The following is a 22,627-nucleotide window of genomic DNA, read 5'->3' on the forward strand; positions in this document are numbered from 1 at the left end:
ACTAGAGCTTATACTAAGACAGGTAGTCCTCAACTTGCAACTGTTCGTTTAGTGACCATTCAAAATTCAGCATCACAGAAAAAAAGTACTTATGACCATTTTTCACACTTGCAATCAGTGCAGCATTTCCATCGTCAAGTGATCAAAATTCAGATTCTTGGCAACTGACTTATATATATGACAGTTTCATGTAATCATCTTTTGTGACCTTCTGACAAGTAATCAATAGGTAAACTAGATTCATTTAACAACCTTGTTACTAACTTAACAATTGCAACAATTAAGTTAACAACCGTGATAAGAAAGGTCATAAAATGGGGCAGAACTCATTTAACAAATGTCTCATTTAGCAACATAAATTTGGGATTCAGTTGTGCTCATAAGTTGAAGACAATTTTTAAAACAATATTTACCATATGATGCATCCTTTGAAATAAGGTCTTATGGAAGACTTGTACATGGAGTAGAAATATGCCTTAAAATAATTGTGGGCCAAAAGGAAAGCTGGCCAACCAATTATCAGTTCAGTGCCTAAGAGTGATGGAGTTGGTAATATCCACGAGGCCTGGAGGTCTAGCATGTCTTTCAGGATAGAGGTATAATAGTTAGAAAAAAACTAGGTGGCAGTGGCAGACTCTTCATTATGAAGCAGTGTTTGATGCCAATGGATTGATCTTTGTAAGAGTGCACACAAGATTGCTTGGCAAGCAGCAAGCAGCTCATGGGCAATGCAGGCTTGTCTTATTAACATTTTTTTGTATCTTAATTCTTGCCAAGAATCCCATCATCATACAACATTACCAACAATAGAGGAATAGTTGATAAATACAAAAGAACTTGTAAAAATGACTAAACTGATCTCCTGGATTACAGAAAGAAACAATAATTGTGCTTATTATCAATTAGAAACTCTTGTAGACCTTTTGCATAAAACTGGAAAAATGCATTTATGACTTGTAGATTTGAGAATTAAAAAAAACAATAAATAGAAAGTGAGTTTTTTCTATACTATAGAGTAAGAGATAACTTTGTAATCATATATGCATTTTATGCAAAGGAAAATAGAAGCCTTCTTTTCTATTTTTTGTATCTTTTATCTCTTTTATCTTTGTTTTTTTCTTTTTATTCCTTTTAGTTTTGATTATTTTATCTTTTTCAATCTTTCTTTTAGTTATATATATAATTATTTACAAATATATAATATTGAATTTATGATAACATAATAGATATAGACAAATACTGTTAACATAATAATAATACTTATAATTGGTAACAGTTTCTCATTGCAGGAGCAGTTTCCTGTGACTTGTAACCAAAAAGTATAGCCAGATAATAGAACAGTGCTATTTATATTGGCTCCTAAGTTCAAATCTCCATGAGCTTTATCATTCTGTTGAGATACTTCATTCCTTTTCTCAGCATGCTAAACTGGTGCCTGGCAGAGTTCTTTTTGCTTTGGTTTATTGGCAATGTCATCATTTGCAAAAGGAAATCATGTTCTCCCTAGACTACTTTACATTACTAGTTAAGTGCTTGCTAAACATCATACTATATAGTATTCTACTCTAGCACTGTAACAGTACATAGTGACTGAAAATGGAACGAACAGGAAACTCATCTTAATAATCATATTTTGTGGTCATATCCAAATACTTAAAGAAGCATTAGAGTGGATCTCAGAAACAAATAGGTTTTTGAATGTAGATAGATAGATAGATAGATAGATAGATAGATAGATAGATAGATAGATAGATAGATTTAAGTCCCATAATACCTACACATTCCTATAGTTCTATCAAGCTGTACAGAATAAACTGAATGCTATTTACAGTAAAAAAAAAAACTGGGGAGAGATATACATGTGACATTAATAGCTAGAATTTCATTCAGCATTCCAATATCCTAGATTTAGCATTACAAGAGAGGATGCAAGCAATCCAGTATCCAAGATCTGTAAAAGAAAGAATCTGTAAACAGAATGTAAGCTAAGCTCTCTACCACAAATATAAACATGATTTTTCCAATTAGGATCAGCATTTGTGTAGAGGATATCTCTATACAGGAAAACCTTCCAACATGCACAGTTTGACTGCTGGCCATAATATTTGTTAGACAGAACTAGTTTATATAGCTCCACTACACCTCAAAGGTATTATATATAAGTGGAAATTGAGAAAGAGAATAAACAAGTAAAATGTTGAGACCACATAGAAAGAGGGTAAGTAAGGGAGAAAATGCTGATCTGAGCTGAATTTTTAGAGCCAAGAATTCATATCTTATGCTCACATAAGGTTTGTAGGATGTATAACATAACAGTTTTAAAAAATCTCTCTTTCTACAGCCAAAATTCCCAGCTATGATATTTTAAAAAAATGATTAGGAAGCAATATTACATGGTGTTTTATAGGCAGGATTTAAGACTCTGAGCACTTCCCAAAAGGCAGAGATCCTAAGCAAGGCCAATTTTTCCATTTTTAAAAATAGTTAGGACAAATGAACTTAACTATTCTCCCAGGAGGACAATAACAGAGGTTCAATTACTCTTGCAAGGAAGACAAGCATGAACAGAACGGTGCTCACTGTGTACTGCCAAAACAAGATAGAGGATGCTGAAGCATCAATATTTTAAGAGGAGGAAAAAAGCAAAACAGTCATAGAAAAATCCCTTTTATTTTGCTCTTCAGTCTACATTATCCTTAATTAATTATTATTAAGCAAAATCATTTTTATGGAAAAATAGTTCAAGAATTAATAAAAACTGAATAAATGGAATAGCACTCTGGGCAATAAGACAATGCAGTTCATTTGCTGATATTCTGAATTATGTTTACATTGTTGATTCAAGAAAATAAATAAGACTTTCTTTTTGAAGTAGGAATCATTTGGAACATTTTCCAGGAATAGCAATAGCAATAACACCTAGCCTTATATACCTCTTCGCTGTGCTTTACGATCCTTTCTAAGCGGTTTACAGCATATTGCCCCCAAAAATTTGGGTCCTCATTTTATCGACCTTGGAAGGATGGAAGGAAACTCTTGCTTCTCCTCTTATATACATGTAGACCAAGATACATGTTACTGACAGAACTGCAACACAAGTTTGACACCCATGGTCTAAACCAATATGTATGACACAAATTAATGCAGACAACCATTTTCTGTTTAGTTTTAGTTTAGTTTATTGTCTTTGCACCATATACAACAAAATCAAACACCATCTTCAGTGCACATCATGACCATGATTATGAAAATAAACACAAACGTACATCCTTCACCTTCCACACATTGAACCAAAAACCCCCAACACTGCACTCTGCAGCAGAATTCAAAAGAGCTACTGCCCTGGGATAGAAGCTGTTTTTCAGCCTATTTGTCCTTGTTTTTATTATTCTGTAAAGTTTGCTAGATAGTAATAGTTTTAAAAAGGGTTCCCAGGATGAGATGGATCTTTGAGGATGTTTTGAACTTTCTTAAGGCAGCGGGAACTATAAAGCTCTTCCAAAGAGGGGAGAGGGCAACCAATGATCTTCTTCTGGGCAATGAAGTTAACCCTCTGGAGTGCTTTCCTATCTGCCACTGTGTAATTGGCAAACCATACAGAGGTGCAGTAAATTAAAATGCTCTCTATGTGCAGTGGTAGAAGTCACCAGCAGTTTTTCATCCAATTTTCATTTCATTTCATTCATTCATTTCATTAATAATCAATAGCATCTAAAAATATTCAACACATTTTGGCAGAAAGAAGATTTAAACCAAAAATTTTCTGCTCTGATATTTGTTTTTCATATGTAGTATGATGCTGACTTTCTTGGGAAGCATGTTAGTAATTTGACTGAACTTACTCTTCACAAAACCTCAGAGATTAACAGCACCACAATATCCCAAAACCAGCTTCAATTCCTTAAAAACACCCTGTTCATACACCTCATGCTGATCTGTTGGTTTGGATCCCATTTTCTTTCTTTCACAACAATGCTTACCAATATCAAGTGTATCATATAGCTGACTGATTTTTATTATCATCTCAGCACTTTTAGAGGTAAATACTTTATTTACCTTTACCTTTAGAGGTAAATAAATAATTCAGAAATGTCAATTAGGAAAAAAACAGTGCAGGGACTGCAACTTATAAATGACAAATGGATCCATTCTACCTGGAAAGATATATATATATATATATCTGGCAATAACTAGTATAATTTTTAATTGATTGTCACAAGAGAATAGCAAGTAACTTTGGCACTTTTCCCTTACATGTGTAAGGAAGTGCCTTTGGGGAAAACATGTCCAAGAAAGATCAAGTGTCCATACATACAGAAGAGCCATTTACCATGGCAAATTGTGTTAGATGAACCTAGAATCAATTATGTTTTTTATTACTGCACTGCAAAATTGTCTTATATATTATTTTAAAAAGCAGTAAATGAAATAACTCTTGAGCAAGCCTAGCATGGCTATGGTGCACAGTTTGATTTTATCATCTTGCCCCACCCCAAAAGTTATACATTCAATGATGTTTTATTTAAATACATTTGAAATACATTGTAATTTTTTAATCTGTCCTTCATTACTTGTATCCATAAATAAGTCAAGGTGGTGAACACACTGAAACTTTAAAGCTTGATGTCAGCTCTTCAAGGGTCAAATCTGAAATATTTCTTCAAATCATATTTCTGCATATAATTTATAGATGCATTTATACATGTATTTGACCTACCATCTTGGTTATTTCTTATGCCCATTAGATTAATTAGAACCCATCTAAACTTTATCTCTTCACTAGCCCCTGAGCTTGCTCTCTTATTGGTCTCTCGTCCTTGTGCTTTTTTATGTGTGTGGTATGGAAACGATAGTATTTCATTTCAAGAAAATATTTCTGCAGGTAGTGCCCCCTGATGCCTAATTTATTAAGGGAGGGGAGGAAGGTTACTGAATGGTCTTCATTTTTTTCTTAATTGTAAGCCTACTCAAAATACTTCCATTTGTCTTTTGAAGGTTATGCTGCCTCTATAGTCCCATTTGGCACTGCCGTCAACTTTATTTCTCCATCTCTCTAGGACAGGGGTGTCAAACTCGCATCGTTACGCCTGCGTCATGTGACATATCGGGACTTTTTCCCTCTTCACTAAACTGGGTGGAAGCATGTATAACGCATCCATCCTGTGGGCTGCAAGTTTGACAGCCCTGCTTTAGGACATCCTCTCAGCATAGCTGTATGGCAATAGTCCCCTTGACTGTGCTAATTAGCTGCCATAAGATATTATTGTGTAGCAGAGAGACTGGCTGTCTTGTAATACTGCGTACTTTATTTAATTCTCATTTACAAGATAGAATACCATTGCTTCTGTTGAAAATGTGAATGTTTTAAAAACACTGGAAAAGAAATGTTAGAATATTAGTAATTGAAATAAGTTAAGCAACAACTGAATGAAAAGGAGGAAAAATACAGTGAAATTTTTTTACTGTTTGCTGTCTTCTAAATGTATTCCTACAGAACCCTTCTAATAAAATATTTGAAGTCCTCAGCAAAAAGAAAAAGACAGTGCAGTTAAACACATGTGAGCAATATGCTGAATAGTGGCAACTTTCAGCCTGTTGACTAGTTCTTGTCACCAGCATGGTCAATGCAATGCAAAAAACTTGAGGAATGTGATCATTCAATCCAGCCAAGCAAAACCACCACTGAATTTGCAATGCTGGTCACATCAGATACTGTCAACACTAGTGGCAAGACTGTTTGCTGTCCAATTTTGAAAACTAAGCTCCTGAAATCACACTGTACAGTTTACTTTTTAAATTATTCCCTTTATTACATTTTAGTAGTGTCCATTATTATTGTAACCATTTATTTTATTGTTTTTCACTTTATTGTTTCTTTTAATTTTGTTTTTAAGATGTATGCTACTCAAAGTGTTGAGATGGGCAGCTTTATAAATCAAACAAATAAAAATAAATAAATAATATAGAACAGCATAATTTTTACTTTAATTTGTTCTGTTAATGAAATTAAAATATTGATCTGTTTCAATGTAGTTACATTCCTCTGGTTTCACAAGACTAAACCAGCATAAATCAATGAAGTTTGACTGAATCAGTTTAGCTTTTTTAAATTTCATTTAAAAAAACAACCTAAAACTATATTTGAAATCCAAATAATCTAGCCTCCACTATGATCCAAATAAGAAAGCTATTTTCCATGTACAAGTAAATTAAAATAAAGGCTCAGGGAGAAATACATTTCTCTCAGTTGTATATCTTGAGTCAATAACAAAACAGTTTGAGGTCTGGGCAAAGGTAATTGCTATTAACTTGTGTAGATTCTTCTTCAAGAAAACAAACAATGTGTAATATTTGGATCCAGAAGGTCTTACTAATTAAAGGTCAATAACGAAATAATTCTTGCATTAAATGAACATATAACAATCTAGACTGAATCTAGGCTATCTTTGAATAATATTTGTTTTCGATTAATGTTATCTTGAACGAGTTTTTCATCACCAGATGGGATAAACTTTGTTGGAACTTTAGTTGCAAAGGTATAATTTTTATTTCTCCTTTATTTCTCAGTAAACTTTATAAAATGTGCTCCCAGCGAATATTATCTGTTCTTCACTTACACAGGAACAACTCTTTCTTTAAACAAAAGAATTGTTAAGCATACTCATCTATTCAGAACACAATATACCTGGCAAGAAACTATGTACTCTGGAGCATCTGTTGAGCACTGAGTCAAATATAGAAGCCAAGGTATACCCAGGAAACAAAAGAGCTTTAAAAAGCCTGTAAGGCTTAATTATTTGAGTTTGAAACATTTTCATAATTCTTTTGTTCACCCTTCCACCTTCAAGTACTGGCCATCTATCCAATTTTGGTTAATTCTATATTCACATGATGTAAATTCCACATGTCTTCTTAACTTCACAGTTTGTGTTTTACTGGAAAAAAAATTCTTGCAGATTGCTCTATTTATTATATTTAAATATTGCTTTTTTACTAGTAATTGCACTATAGATTATGTGATGGAAAAAAATAATCCTTTGTTTAAGGCATAAACCCAAGTTCCTGTCTATTCTGCGGATGTTAGAAATCCCATGACTCTTGACAAAGAAGAGAGGGAATGTTAACTCTTAACAATGTCTGGCTAAGTACCCAGAAATGTGTGTATGTGTGTGTGTATTTGTGTGTGTGTGCATGTGTGTGTATTTTATTGAAGCTTAAGCTCTTGGCACATTAGACAAAGAAATTTTTAAATGAGGATTGGACTAAAAAAGAAGTTAAAAAGTTATTCTAAATCAGAGAATATTGTGAGATGTAAATATATATTCCTATTTATCTTTTGGGATATAGATATAAACCACACGGATTGGTTAAGTTAAATTATTAAATTGTAATGAAATGTTGTTAGCAGCTTGAGGAAGAAATTAGATCTGTAATTTATTTGTTTGTAGATCTAGAATTTATTTGTTTACGTTTGCATTTAGCAATTAAGGGCTAATAGAAATCAATGTGGAATTTTCCAGTATATGTTAAATCTCTTACAATTATTGGTTCCACCCCTCCCAAGTTCCTAGCAACTTTGCAATATATCAATTACTTTGGATGACTTAGGGCTGACAGATAACAAGAGCTGGAGCTACTGTGCCTAGCAGAATGATGGACGTTCTCCTTGGAACTGGGAGGGGGGAAAGCCGTTGTGTGCACAGATTGTTAAGACAAACAGAGAACACTGATACCAAGAAAGGCCACCCTACTGAGCTGTGGATGGATGTTATTATTTTTAAGAAGAAGCCTTTCTGATGATATAACAGGGCTGACCCTGCAAGTGAGGGCTTCATAAATCTTTTTCAACTGAAAGTTCCTGTTCGAGCAGGTTGGAGGGCAAACAAAAGAATCAAAAGAGTCAGGATGTGAAGTTTTTTTACTGCTCATGTTAGGCTTGCTTGTGGGACTCTGCAATAATATAACAATGGGCAAAACTGCAAGGCACGGCTTTCTTTCTGTGCTTTGTTTCAACTGCTTCCCAACAGTTTTAATTTCACATTCCTAAGGTTACTGCATGTTAAAAAGTTCAAATAATGCTAATTCTTTCCTTCTTTCAAACATTTCATCTGTTTTGATGGCACATTTTAAGAATAAATTGTGGACAATTAAAATAACATGGCGATCTAATTAAATCCTCCATGTTGGTTACGATATATTGAAATTATTCCATGAAATATATTTCTGTAGGGGACATTTTATCATTACTATGGTAGCTACTTATTATTATTTAGAATGATTAATATTTATTTCAGAGCCTTTTTGATGCAGTGGTTTAAGATACCAAGATAAAACAAGAAGTTGCAAATTGTAGTACTGCTCTAGCCACGTTGCTGTCCGGCATCTTCTGTACCAGAGACCCTGGTACCAAAAGAAAGGAAGCAGTTGAAAACCAGTAGCAAAACTCATGCAAAGAAAATTGTATGGATTCATCTAGGCTGTTACTAGGAAACTATTTCTGGTAACTTCAAATCTGAGATAGATGAAATATGTACATAACATACTGCAATCAAGTAGATAATAAAGCAATTAACATCTTAGTACAGTATCTAATGAATTGTAGAGCTCTATAATTTGTGCAGAATTTAGAACATTTATTTAATTTTAAAATCAATATTATTAAAGTTTATAAAACTTTGAAGCAATTTAATGGATATAAATGATTCATTATAAACTTCTAATAAAGCTGAGTACTGCAAATATATAAATGATGATCATTCAACATGAAAGCAATCCAGACCAGGATTTTTCCTGTTTCTAATATATACTGATGTTTCAAATGTGCTTCCAAAATATCCACACAATCTTGTGATTATTGTTGAGATATTTCACTCAAAAAATTACTCATATGTTCTTAATTTTCCATAATCCCATATGTGTTCACACAGAATGCCAGCTATACTATATTTGTTCTGTCACTAACTTCTCATTTACTAAAAGGGTAAAGAGTGGTATGCACAGCCCGCTAGATTTCTAGAGGATTCACTACTACTCCAGATGTTTTAATGGGGTGAAAAAGAAACTGCCAAACAAAGCATTGCACTACAGCCACCCATGATTATTGTTGTTGTTTTAAACCTTATTGATTACACTGACCATTTGAGGCATTCTTGGGAAGAAAAATGCTGATGTTTGGGCCTGCCAGCCTCCATTTAATGTTTTTAGTTAACAGAATCTAAGAAAAGAATACTAGGTGGGAAAGAGAACCTGGATGGAATTATAGAAGATGTATGAAAGCGTTTTAAACTACTACAATATGGCTTAGAATAATGTGTTAATAAACCTTAATATTTGTATGGGCATAATAAACCAGGGGTTCTTTTTATGGAATTCTAATGTCTATTACAATTTTGCAGGATGCTCAAATGAAACAAGTATAAAATTTGATAAAATTTCCTGCCTTATTTCTGGTGGATGCCTATCAAAGTCTATAAATAATCCAGGGATATAAGGACCTAATGAATTCCTAATACCACAATGGGTTTATGGAGAAAAGATAATGCAATGAAAACAACAAATGTGTTGGCAGAAATGCTGCTTTCATTATCAATTTCTAAATCTTTCTTTTGGAAAGTGTGTCAATCAGAGATCATTAATCTATATGACAATCAACTAACCATTTAGATCAGTGGTTGTCAACTAGTGGGCTGGGGACCACTGACGGTCCACAAGAAAATTTTTGTGATCTGCAGAGAAATGTCCCCCCCAAAGCAATTAATCCAGGCTGTGGGGGAACACAAGGCCACACCACCCACATGGCCTACCCACCCACTGGCCCCCATCCTTTAGCCAAGCATAAACCTTACCTTGAGTAGAGCCACATGAGCTGGAACTGGAAGGTAAGACCAATGGCGGGGGAGGCAAATCCATCCCAGGTTGGCTTGCTCACATTGGTCCCATATTCCAGAGCTTCAGTGGTCACAAGATTGGCCCTTTGGCTCCTCCAGTCCATGGCACTGGTGCACCCAGGTGGAGGAGAAGCTGCTCCGGGATGACCAAAGAGCCAGTCCTGTGACTACTTCAGCTCTGGAATACGGGACCAACTTTCCCACCAACGTCAGCAAGCCACCATCAGTCAAAATTCCTATTAGTGGTCTGCAGAATTTAAAATTATGAGTTTGGTGGTCCCTGAAGTCCAAAAAGTTGGCAACCCCTGATTTAGATGGGGCAAATAGAACATGGGCAGAAAATCTCTAATCTAAATTGACATGAGCTTTCAATTTATACACATCCAGCTCCTAAGTATCACCACAAGAAAGAATTTTTTGAATGGGAATGCTATAAGAAATAATAGTTTCCATTTCATTTCAGCAATAATGTTTCCTACTAGGATAAGTGTAACAATAGATTGAATGTCTTTAAGAAATAAATTACGAACTTCCCAATAGCATACAACGCTAAATTAAAGGTTGAATAAACTTGGTATGTATTCTTTCCTCATGAGCTTAACTTTTACTGAATAATTAGACATGTGCTTCAAATAACGCATTTGAAATGAAACAGAAACAAATACAAGTAAATGAGCAAAATGGTGTGGATGTGTGAAAAGGGAAGAGTCATAGATTCCAGATTTGTTAAAAAAAAAAACAGCATGAACATGGGAAATGACATAGGAAGAATGTAAATTAATAATATACCTATTTTCTAAATATGGAAATACATTAGAATCTGAGCCTCTTGTGAATTTAAAACAAGGGGCAAACAAAATTAAATTAAAAAGGAATTTGAATTAAAAGGAGTTTCAAGATGTTATTATTAACTGCAACAGATATTCCTACACCGAGTTATTCAAATCTGTTACAAGCTTATTATTAACAATCTGTAAACTTCTTAGAAATGAAAGATACTTTTATTTCCAAAATCAAGAATACAGATTTTTTTTAAAAAAAGTTATATATACATCTTCCTGTCAAAAGATACAGGTATAACATTGTTTTCCAGAATGTAACATTATACATCTGGCTAGCAAACATCTGGATATTCATCTTAGCTCATCATTTCCTTCTGTAAGTCCAGAAATTGTCAGTTATTTCAGCTGAGATTCACCCCAAGGGAGAAAAGAAAAAATTACATCCTTTTTTTCCCAAGTTTTATAAACTGAACTTTACCTTTTTCCCTAGGATGCCAATAAGTATAAATATAAGCAGTCTGAAGTCTTTTTATTGTGGTTTTAAGACTATGAATATTAATTCCTAGGGCCACACAGGAAATATATTTAATTTCATTCATTAAACAGCTAAGTTTTAAAAAATTGTCCAGAAAATGCAACAAGAACTTCCCATAGATTAATACTCAGTTAAACTCAAAAAACAGAACTAGGAATTAATAGGAGCTTCCAAAATGACCTCCATGGTCATATTAAGAGCAACTGCGTTCTCTTCACTGATGATGTAAAGCTATTCAACACTACAGACAATACTATTACCCTCCAAAAAGACCTTGACTATGTATCAGAATGGTCAATCAAATGGCAACTTCAAATCTCAACAAATAAATGGTCTGTCCTACATATTGGCAAAAAAAAAATCAGAAAATAAAATACAGGCTGAATAGTCAAGACCTTGCTGATGATCCAAACTTTGTCAATGACCTTGGAATACTCCTCTCTAAGTGCTAGAGCCCACTATAACTACATAGCCAAAAAGGCATTAAGAGTTGTTAACCTAATCCTACGTAGCTTTTTCTCTGGTAATATCACACTACTAACTAGAGCATACAAAACATTTGCTAGAGCAATACTTGAATACAGCTCATCAGTCTGGAAACCGTATCATGTATTCAATATTAACACAATTGAAAAAGTCCAGAAATATTTCACAAGAAGAGTTCTCCATTCCTCTACTCATTGCATAATACCTTATGCCACCAGACTTGAAACTCTAGACCTAGAAAACCTAGAACTACGCCACCTCCGGTCCAATCTAAATATAGTATAAAAATCATACATTGTAATGTCCTACCTGCAAATGAATACTTCAGCTTCAATCATAACAATACAAGAGCACACAATAGATACAAACTCAAGGTAAACCGCACCAAACCTGACTGCAGAAAATATGACTTCAGCAAAAGAGTGGTCAATGTTTGGAATACTCTATCTGAGACTGTGGTTTCTTCCCCAAACCCCAAAAAATTTAACCTTAAACTATCTACTATTGACCTCAGCCCCTTCCTAAGAGGCCTGTAAGGGGGCATGCATAAGTGCACCAATCTTGCCTACCATCCCTGTCCTATTGTTTTTTATTTTGCTTATAAGTATCTATCTGATGTATTCAAAACTATATTTATTCTTATACCTGTATCTTGTAAGCGATTGACAAATCAAATAAATACTAAAAAAATACTTTTAAAAAATGCAATGTGTAAATATATACTGTAGATATATCTGGTAATATATCTGGTTTTCAACATTTTCTCTTTTACCACTTAATAAGAACTGAGATGTACAGACTTTTGGGAGGAAATGGAAAACTGAAAAGCAGAGCTGACAACCACAATGGAATTAAGAGTCAGCAAGTAGACTGTCTTTTCTTAATTCCTCTCTAGATAAGGGAAGGATTTGAAATTGCCCACAAGTGCCTCAGACAATTGTTTCTTGCAAGAAGATTGCAAAGCAGGACTTTTCAATGCATTTAGAGCTGTTTGAAATAAGGGAATAATTATTTTGATTAACCCAGTTGGCACCTTTAACTATACTGGATTTACGTATCTTCTTTTCCAATTACTTTTGGAAATTTCTTGTTAACTATTTTGCAGCTACCATATTAGAAACATTTCGGTCCACAAGTTTGAAAACATTGGATGAGTTTTTTCAATTCTTACTGAAAGAGGTTTTACATTCAAGATTGATGACTTCAACAAATATTCTTTTGGAATAAACAGCAAAAAGGTGATTAGAACATGGATTGTGGAAAGTTAAATTGACTAAGATCCAGATAGATTTGAAATAAGACTTTGGAATTGATTATAAGAAGTCTTCCAATGAGAAAATGCTACTGCTTTGAACTTTTTTAAAAAAGAACATGATAGACTAAAGTTTTGAAGATTAGACTCATGACAGAAAAAAAAACAAGATTTTTATTAAAGGAAAAGAATAGTTAAATTTGATTTGCTAATACAAAATGGAGTGAACTATTTTAAAATTGGATAATATTGAAGAATATTTTTGAACAATGGATCCAGAACTTTTAAGAGTAACTCCTGCATAGAAAGATTGTATTTTAAAGACATTATAAAGGAGGGACAAATTTTTACCTAAAAAGATTGAGATTGATCTCAAAGTGGATTTAGAAAATACAGACTAGAAGAATGATATGGAACAAGAGGACACACTGGACATACAAAATAATATCTTCATAATTAAAAGGGAAGTACAGACAACAAATCAAAAGGAAGGCCTGAATAATTTTTCTATGGATTTATAAAAAGACTTCTAAATGTTTGAAGATTTTGTGAGATGGGACAATAAAAGAAATGAAAATAAATCAAGTTCCAAAATATTGTTTGAAGGAACAAAGATCAAGATTTTTGAAAACAAAAGTAACATAAAATTAGTTTATTTGATTAAGATTAAAATAGCTATCACTGCTCTTTCTAATTGGACTTTTGCTGATTAGGGTTGAATGAGTAGACTTTGCACTGCTGCTTTTAGATAAGAGATAAGGTATGAAAAAAAGGGCAATAGTTGCTGTACTCTTCTCATGACACAGAAACATTCCCTTCACAAGAAAATGAACTATTTATAAATAATACATACAACTAAGGGAATAAATATTAAAATAATACTGCCATTTTGTATGGCATAATTCTGGACAGGCAGGGACCAGCAGTTCTCAGAGAAGACAGAACTGCTAGGTTAGGGCAAGTGTCTGTTCTATAAATTGCAACATGAATGGACATTTTCAATTGCTTTGATAGAGTGGTAGAAAAAAGATTAGAATATAAACCTTGTAGCAAATACACACAGTCATGCATACATGCCTTAATTTCTGTACCCGACAGCATTTAGATCTTCTCTGCATATACAACTTTATTTCCTTGTAATAAAATAACTTATCTAACCATGTCATATCCACGAACTTCTCTACGCCAGTTCCTGTGTATGGGTCAAGGTGTCTAGATTTATTGCTGTGCCTGACACGAAGACAGTTATTCTATGTAGATCTCTGCTTCTGTGGGTAAATTTGACACCCTAAATTCCCCCAGTTTTCTTCCCCAGATACAATTATTTTTCACACTTAGTTACAGTAAGATACTAGCATAAAGCTAGATTACTACCATAAGTGTAGCATATTATGCATTTTCTTGTAGACACAGCTTCATTGAATTAGATTTCATAGAAAACAAGCTGCCTATTGTACCCTTGAAATCCCTCTGTGTATACTGACTTTTTCCAGACAATCTAGGTCCTCTACTTGGTGACAGCTCAAATCACTGAAAGGCAGGTTAAGGGAGGGCTTCATCTGCACTAGCAATAATACAAAACAAATCCCTCTACGAGAAATTGCCCAGAGCAGTCATTTCTGGTTATCATCATTGTATATATTTATGACCACAGTACTACTATGCACTGCAAGGGCACTGGGATAACAATACTATTTTCTGAAAATTGTATAGGCCTTGTTATTTTTTCAGAGAGCCCTAATGATTATCACAATTGTGAAGGTTTTTTTTTTCAAAAGTTTCAATGGCTGGATTAAGAATGAGGCCAGAGAAAGGCATACAAAATATTAATTATTATGTGCATACTCACCTCACAAATGATTTGTTTCTATATTTTGAACATTTACTATCAGATAGAAATCCCCAAGATTTCTATGGTTTTCAAAGCATTTTGAAAAGTCACTTTTGTGTTTTTGATTGTTTCTGCTGATGTTCTCACACTGAAATATAGCCTGCATTCAGACTGAAAAAATCACAAAAAAATTTCCATTAAATGTGTACTTTAAAAGAAGCTTCCTAATTTGATCTAAATTTGAACTGGGCAGCATTAAATACCAGGATATCTTGCTGGAGCATCTTAAAGAGCTAGAAGTCAACTCTTATATGAATGGGAGTGGATCCGATCTGTGGGCTATAGTGAAGAATTTGCTTGTTCCAATGGGGAAAGCATCAAGGCTTAGAGATTTCCCTTACAATATTCTATTTAGCAACTATATGAATTTTCTGACAAAGGACATTTGTTAGTTATCCTAGTATTATAAGCAGATGACAGTCACTTATATATCAATCTCTTAAGCTGAACCTGGTACTGTATATTATCAAAAGCAAGGATGAATCAAAACAAGCTGATATTAAACTAGTACGAAGTTCATTTGCTTTATTACAATAGATGTTTCATACCACTGGCTGCAATAATTATTATTTACAGGATCAAATCCCCTAAAATGAAGAGTTTGGGAATCTTCTTACACTTCTTAGATTTGCTGCATGTGCAAGAAGAAAGTGGAAGTTGTATCAAGAAAGACCTTCACTTGTCTTTGATTGAAGTATTAGTTAGGACTTGGACCAGAATGCTTTGGTGATGCCACTTCATGCATTGGTCCCAAAGCAGTTGGGCTGCTGTGATGCACTCTGTGTTGGGCAGTCTTCCGAGGCAACTCAGAAGCTGCAGCTGGTCTAGAACAGGGGTCGCCAACCTTTTGGACCTCATGGACCACCAAACTCATAATTTTAAATCCCAGGGACCACTAATATGAATTTTTAAACTACTAATTTTGACTGATGGTGGCTTGCTGACGTGAGTGAGAGAGAGAGAGAGAGAGAGAGAGAGAGAGAGAGAGAGAGAGAGATCTGATCAAACCTCTCTCCTTCCCCCTCTCCCCCCTCTTTCACACACACACACACACACACACACACACACACACACCGAGGCAGGGATGGGATTCAAATTTCTTAACAACCAGTTCTGTGGGTATGACCTAATTTGAGGGTGTGGCTTGGTGGTCATGTGACTGGCTAGAAATAGCTTGTATGTAAATAGTATAAATATTTATATAAATATTGAATTTTTTATTAAAAAAGAGCAACTTTTACCCCAAATCAGGCAAAGCAGGCAGGCAGATTGAGTTGCTCACAGAATTACAGATTCATTCAGAGATCTGTGAGATCAGCCATCTGAGCCTGTCACATAAAATTTGCTTGCAAGCAAACTCATAAAATTAACTCATAACACACCATGTATGTAAATATTGAATTTTTATTTTAAAAAGAGCAACTTTTACTAAAAATCAAGCAAAGGAGGCAGGCAGATTGAGTTGCTCGCAGAATCACAGATTCACTTAGAGAGATCTGTGTTTCTGCCATCAGCTATCTAAGTCTGCAACTGAATAGAACCTTCAGTCCTAAGGGAGGTTCGGCTCTGCTTAAAAGCAGAGCCAAAGATCTAAAAATTAGTTAGAAAGCAAGAAATCCAATGATTTTCTGCTTTCTAGCTAATCTAAATCTTCCGCCACAGCAGAACAGCTGTTGGTCAGAAATAGGAAAAATAGCAACTTAGCAGGCAAGTTTGCCAGGTAAGGAGTGAGTGGGCGGGATGGGTTCCCGCAGCCTTGTGTTCCTATATAGCCTAGATTAATTGCTCTGGGAGTGACATTTCTCTGCGGACCACCAAAATTTTCTTGCGGCCCACCGGTTGGCGATCGCTGGTCTAGAATGCTTCAGCTAGGCTGTGACATATCATCCCTAGCTCTGCAGGCTAACTGTAATTCTCAAATTGTTGCATTTGTTATCAATTTATTTCAGGACCCAGTTGAGAATTGTATCATCCAAGAAATGCTTTAGTATTACTGGGAAAACACACATTTTTTGAATAAAAATATTTTGCCTCTGAAACCTGCTTTAATATATAAGCACTAAAGTTAACAACACAAAATTCAATTTTAGCATTCATAGCAAAAACAAATTCTATAGAACTTAATATGTAGCACTGCAAAGCTATATGCAAGAATAGCATCAGGATACTATCTTGAGGCCATCCTGTCAAGTTGAATACTTGGGGAATACCGAGCTGGAGATCTTAAAACGACTTGCTGAAAAGTCTTCTGAGATGATTTATGACAAAGAGAGAGAAGAGTTGAATTTTTTGTTTGTATTGGATTTTATTTAAATTGAGTTTTTGTAATTTTGTTTTGCACTATTTATCTTTATTTTTTGAGCTACTTTTTCCTAACTTTAGCTTGAAGGTCAAAGACTGCTCATTCTTAAAGCATATTGCAGTGTTATGAAGTATTTATTCCACTTCATAAAAACTACAGTTCATGTAATGGGTCAGTTATTCAGTACCTTCAGGTGAAATAATGGACTTTTAATGTAAAATCTTCCCTCTAAAAAATCTGGGTTTTTCCAGAAATTCAAAGAAAATGTGCCTCTCTTATAATATCTCCACATTTTCAGGTAATGATTCATTCTGTATGATTCAGTTTGATAAATATAGCTCTGTCTCTATTTTATTCATAATTATTTCATCAATAATCAGACAAGATTACCTACCTTTAATAATTGCCTAAAATAGAATACTTTAGGTAATTTTTTCTAGCCATGAGTACTTTCTTTGCCAATGAAGACTTAATTACCAAATTTGTGGTGCTTGTCAATAGTGTAGAGGAGCAGTCCCCAACCTTTTGGGCACCAGAATGGCAGTTCCATGGAAAGTTTTTTCCATGGATTGGGGTGGGTGTGGTTTCTTGTGCAAATGGAGCCTCATTTGTTTGCATGACCCAGCCACTGGCATCAATTGGCCTGGTGCTGATCCACGGACCACGAATTGGGGCCCCTGGTTTAGAGCATTTCCAAAGATAATTAACTGAATGTATGGAAGTTCAGGCTAAAAATGGTTTGTCTTCTTGATGTCTGTTTAACTATTATCTGCTGGGAAATGAAAGGAAGTCTTCTTGTCAAATTTTATGAATCTTCCCATGTACATATCTGGCTGGCTATTATAAAATATTAAACAGAATGGAGATAGCAAAGCTTTTGTGCTTTGCTATTATTCATGTTCTTCTGCTGTGTATAAGGGAAAAGGGTACTATTTCAAGACTGTTTTCCAGACTGTATACAAATATGATGGCACAAGCCTGTTCCACTTGCTAACTGGCATCCTTCCAGTGATACAGGTTGGAAGCAAAAAATGAGACATCTGGATATGATCCTCTCCAGTTGAGAGACAGAATATATATACAGTGTACAATTTGTGCTTCTTTTCATGCTCAGTATGTCATGTGTTCTTTCCACAACCTCACATAAATAGGAAAATAGGAAAATGGCAAGAAGAACTGCTTTTGTTAGTGTTCATCACAGCTTTTAAAGGCACTAAAAAAAATACTTGAAGAAATAATGTTGCCACTGTCATATTACTTCGTTAGAATATTAGAAAAATCACACTTAGAAAATCATATAGCAAAGTTATCTAACTGAAACAACTTTCATAATTTCCAGCTTTCAAGGCACTTTTGCTACACAGAATTGATTTTCCTTCTGTCAGCATGAGTTTGGTGGACAGAATTTTGTGTTGGGTATGATATATATTGATATATCTTGGTATGAATGTTATGCTTCCCAAAATGAAAATTTGAGTTTTTCAGGACAAATCAAATGCTGCCAAGTCAGCTAGTTTATGAAGCATATCACCAGTCTCTCTCACACCCACACACCAAACTTGGCTACTTCTTATGATGAATATTCCCCTCCCCATTATATTATTGTCTCATCTCCATGCATTTCCTGACATCCCACCCACCTTCTCCCTAAATCAAATCTGAAGTTCCTCCCTATAGCATTGCTATATGTCAGATTACCTCCTTCCTCTTTTACTTAACTCAGAAACTCCCCGCTTTCTACTCGCCTGGTTCTGACACCATCCTCTGTTTTATTATCATTGTTTCCATCTGAAACAGACTGTTCCATTCTTCCATTAATTAATGCATTAATTTAACATATGTTCCCATCATTTTTCAGAGGCTGTTCCAATGTTTTCCACATACGAAAATCAAACAATATTGTTATATAAGGAAAATTCACAAATGCATCATCCAATTCATTGAAGATGCCCCACTAATTTGAAGCAACCAAGTGGATTCTGAAAAGAATAACAGCCATTTAGTGCACTGATTAATTTTCTGATCTCAGCAAAGTTACACACTATTTAAGCCTTGTACAAAAAAATGACAACAAAAATCTTAGATACTTAGAGCATCTAATATAATTGGCTAGATAACTGATTCAACTGCTGCCAAAAAAAACACAATCTAGCTTCTAAAGTCTGCATTATGAAGCACAAATATGCAACCTTTATATTTGCCTAAGGAACAGAAGATGAAATACAATGTTTCTTCCTACTTTTTATTATTCAAATTCCTGTACTGATCATTCTAAAGATGAAACAGTGTCAGCTTTAGCTCTATCAATATTTATCTATGTAAGTATTTGTGATATGACCATCATATCATCCAAGTGAGGCTATTGAAAACAATGTGGTTCCTTTAATGCAGGGGTCCCCAACCACCGGGCCCCAGACTGGGACTGGTCCATGGAACATTTTCTACCGGGCCGCCGGTTTGCTGGGCACCGCCATCTTGTTTTGATGAGAAAGTGCTTCCGGTGAGCTTTTCCAGTTGGAAAGCGGCGTTTGGGTCCTGAAGGAATCCTCCGCCTTAGTTTCATCGAAGGGGGGGCGGCTTCAAACAAAACTAAGGCTCAAAGATTCTTTCAGCACCCAAGGCAAGGAGAGCCGAGCGACCGTTCCGAAGCCGTCCCGAAGCCCATCAACAAAGGTACAAAGGAGGAGTTGAAGGTGGCAGGGAGAAGTGGGGGACGGCTGGCGGGCTGGTCGCTCAGCTCGCCTTGCCATGCGTGCTGATGCTGGTACTGGGTCACGGATCATTTTGTGATGCCGGTACCGGGCCGTGGCACAAAAAAGGTTGGGGGCCACTGCTTTAAGGAATCAACTTTTTAATTACTATTAAATATTTTTAAAAGAATATACAAGGAAAAATAATGAAAAAATGAAATAAAATAGCAATGTTCAAAAAATAAAAACAATTTTTATAACCATTTTTAATCCCTTTGTTTGAGGTGGAGTCATGGCAACTGAGTAGAACTGAGCATTTACTGGTCAGATGCCCTTCCTGATGCCTAAGTGGAGTTTGCAACAGATATTTTCTCTTTGTGCCCTCATAGAGAAACATCTGCCAGTACCTAGGATTGAACTCTGAAGCTTCCAAGTGGGAGGCGGGCATCTTCAACTCTAAGTCACTGCGCCACTTACTGATAATATACTAAGTAAATGAGAAATCTAAAACGACATAACAATACTACTTTTCCAATATATTACTTATGAAATTATAAAACTTTTAAAAATTTAAAATGACTAAGCTTTAAGCTACTTGTCAACACTAATATTATATATTCAACTAAAATTACAAGGTAACAATACTAGAAATCTAATTATCAATGAAGTTTGAATACAGATTCTATATGTAAAAAAAAAACACATTTTGATGTAGGAATAACAAATCCATGTATTATATTATAACCCAACAATGATTTTTCTGAAATTTAAAGCAACTATGTAATTAATAGCAATATAGTTCTATCACTATTCACTTTTCTTTCTTGACAGTCCTTCAGAAAACAACTCAAAATGTTTACCATTCACAAAAGGAAAAAGAAATTACATAAAAATCTTACCATGGGCCATTCGATGAAACCAATAGTATCCAAAATCTACTCCAATGAAGGTCAAATACCAAGTCCATGATGAATCCCATGGTAGTTCCATCATTCTATAGTTGTTCCACACATAAATATATGCCGATATTTCAACACTTCGAGAAATCACACTGAAATTCAAAAGCAAAAAAGGTACATTAGAGATGTTCAGACTATCATCTTCTGAGTTTTATTTATGACATTTCTGTCAAAAGATCATGGAAGAACTGCGCCCGGAACTAAAACTAGAGCAAATCTGTAATTTAGCAAGCAAAAATGTTTTTAAAAAAGATTAAAAGATTCTGCTCATGATCAACATGGCAGCAAAATCATCAAAAGTTTAAAAAGAATGAGCAATTATTGCACAAATGCTTGGGTCTGAATATGATGTCTGTTTACATGATAACTAAAAAAAATAAAATATAACTGTAATGTGACCACCACATTTTTATCCCAGCAAAAACCCTCAGTGATCAAAGTCTAATATCTCCAAATTACCATTTGAGAAAACCTCAATTTTTCTTAGTTATTATTCCAAATCCCCCAAAGCATTGGAGATGGGAGGAAAAGGAGGGAGGGCATAAGAAGACCCTGTTTCACCCTGGCTGTCATGACCCACCTGTGACTCACTCATAGTTCTCTAACAGCTGGCCTGATTTTCAAACCAAGATATCTGTTTAGCTTCACTTTGGCAGCTGGAGAACCAACAATTTCACACAAGTTTCAATGACAGGTGTACTTGTTCTTTGCTGAAGCAAAACACCTGGAACATGTTTAATCTTTGTAAGAGCCTTACAAAATATTACTAAGGATATTTTTAAAAATGCAATTCACCATATTTTTGCAATTTGTAAATATTACCACAAATCTTAACCCAAATTCTTAATCATTTAGACAACTGGCCAGAAAGGAACTTTAGCTGTTCTAAAGGGACTGGGAAAGAGAGGGGAAAACTCTCTCAATACTATTTTGCCAGGATTTTTTTAAAGACACTTTTGCCTAAAGTAGTATTACTTACTTACCAGCTATTGTCCAAAATACAGTTATGTATACTTAAGACCCAGTGAATCAAGGAAGCTTAAGAGTGCCTGAGTCTACTTGGATCATGGCCATAGGGTATTGTTTTCTCATTTTGGCCTCATTAAGTACTGTAATGTTTTTGCAACATATCCAGACATAGAAGAGATTATTTCTTAAATTGGTCACTGAGCTCTTTCTTTTGCTGGGCTGTAGCTAAAGGTGGATATTAATTCTAAAGTACAGATTTTTCACCTGAAGTTACATAAGTCAAATTTGCATATTTTAAATCAACCACTAGCATACTAACAGGATTATTAATTGGTTAACTTTGTCAAATATGGAAACTAATTTACAACTGCTTTATTTGAGGAGAACATTTACCAAAGTCAAAAGCAACATTTATTTAGTCTAACTGTACTTCTTTAAACCTCCCTTTTCCTTCTTGAGAAAACTAAATAAGAATATTTTTAATCTGAATTTTGCTCTGTAATTGAGCTAATTGCAAATAAATCTTTAATGAACAAGATATACTCTATTTGTTGTCTGACAAATTCTCACTGAAAAACAGTGGGAATATTAATTTATTCATTCTGATTTGGTTTCAAAATTTCTGTCTTCAACAAAAAATCATCAAAAATAACCCCTACATGTGAAAGACCCAATTACATATAAATATGCATTAACTGTTATTAATTTTACAGGGCAACTACTGAAAATATGATCTTATGAATTAATATCAATCAGCCAATTTTAAATATTCAAAAATATGTCAAAAGGTAAATATCTATAGGATAATGAAATTCAAAGATAATTGATGATATCTTAATTTATTTATACATTTCTCATATAATTTATAAAATAA

The 22,627-nt window shown here is 34.5% G+C and overlaps 1 protein-coding gene across 2 annotated transcripts in view; it reads right to left on the bottom strand.

The window, feature by feature from the left end:
* Positions 1-22,627, bottom strand: part of AGMO (alkylglycerol monooxygenase) — a 141,805-nt gene that overhangs the window by 99,754 nt on the left and 19,424 nt on the right. For both annotated transcript variants that reach the window (XM_026706360.2, XM_087916318.1), the window contains one exon: positions 20,725-20,876. In XM_026706360.2, coding sequence (XP_026562145.2) covers positions 20,725-20,876 — 152 coding nt within the window. The remainder of the gene's footprint in view (positions 1-20,724; positions 20,877-22,627) is intronic.

Source organism: Pseudonaja textilis, chromosome Z (genome assembly GCF_049901715.1).
Source record: "Pseudonaja textilis isolate UNSWEBS1 chromosome Z, rPseTex1.2, whole genome shotgun sequence".
Lineage (NCBI taxonomy): Eukaryota > Metazoa > Chordata > Lepidosauria > Squamata > Elapidae > Pseudonaja > Pseudonaja textilis.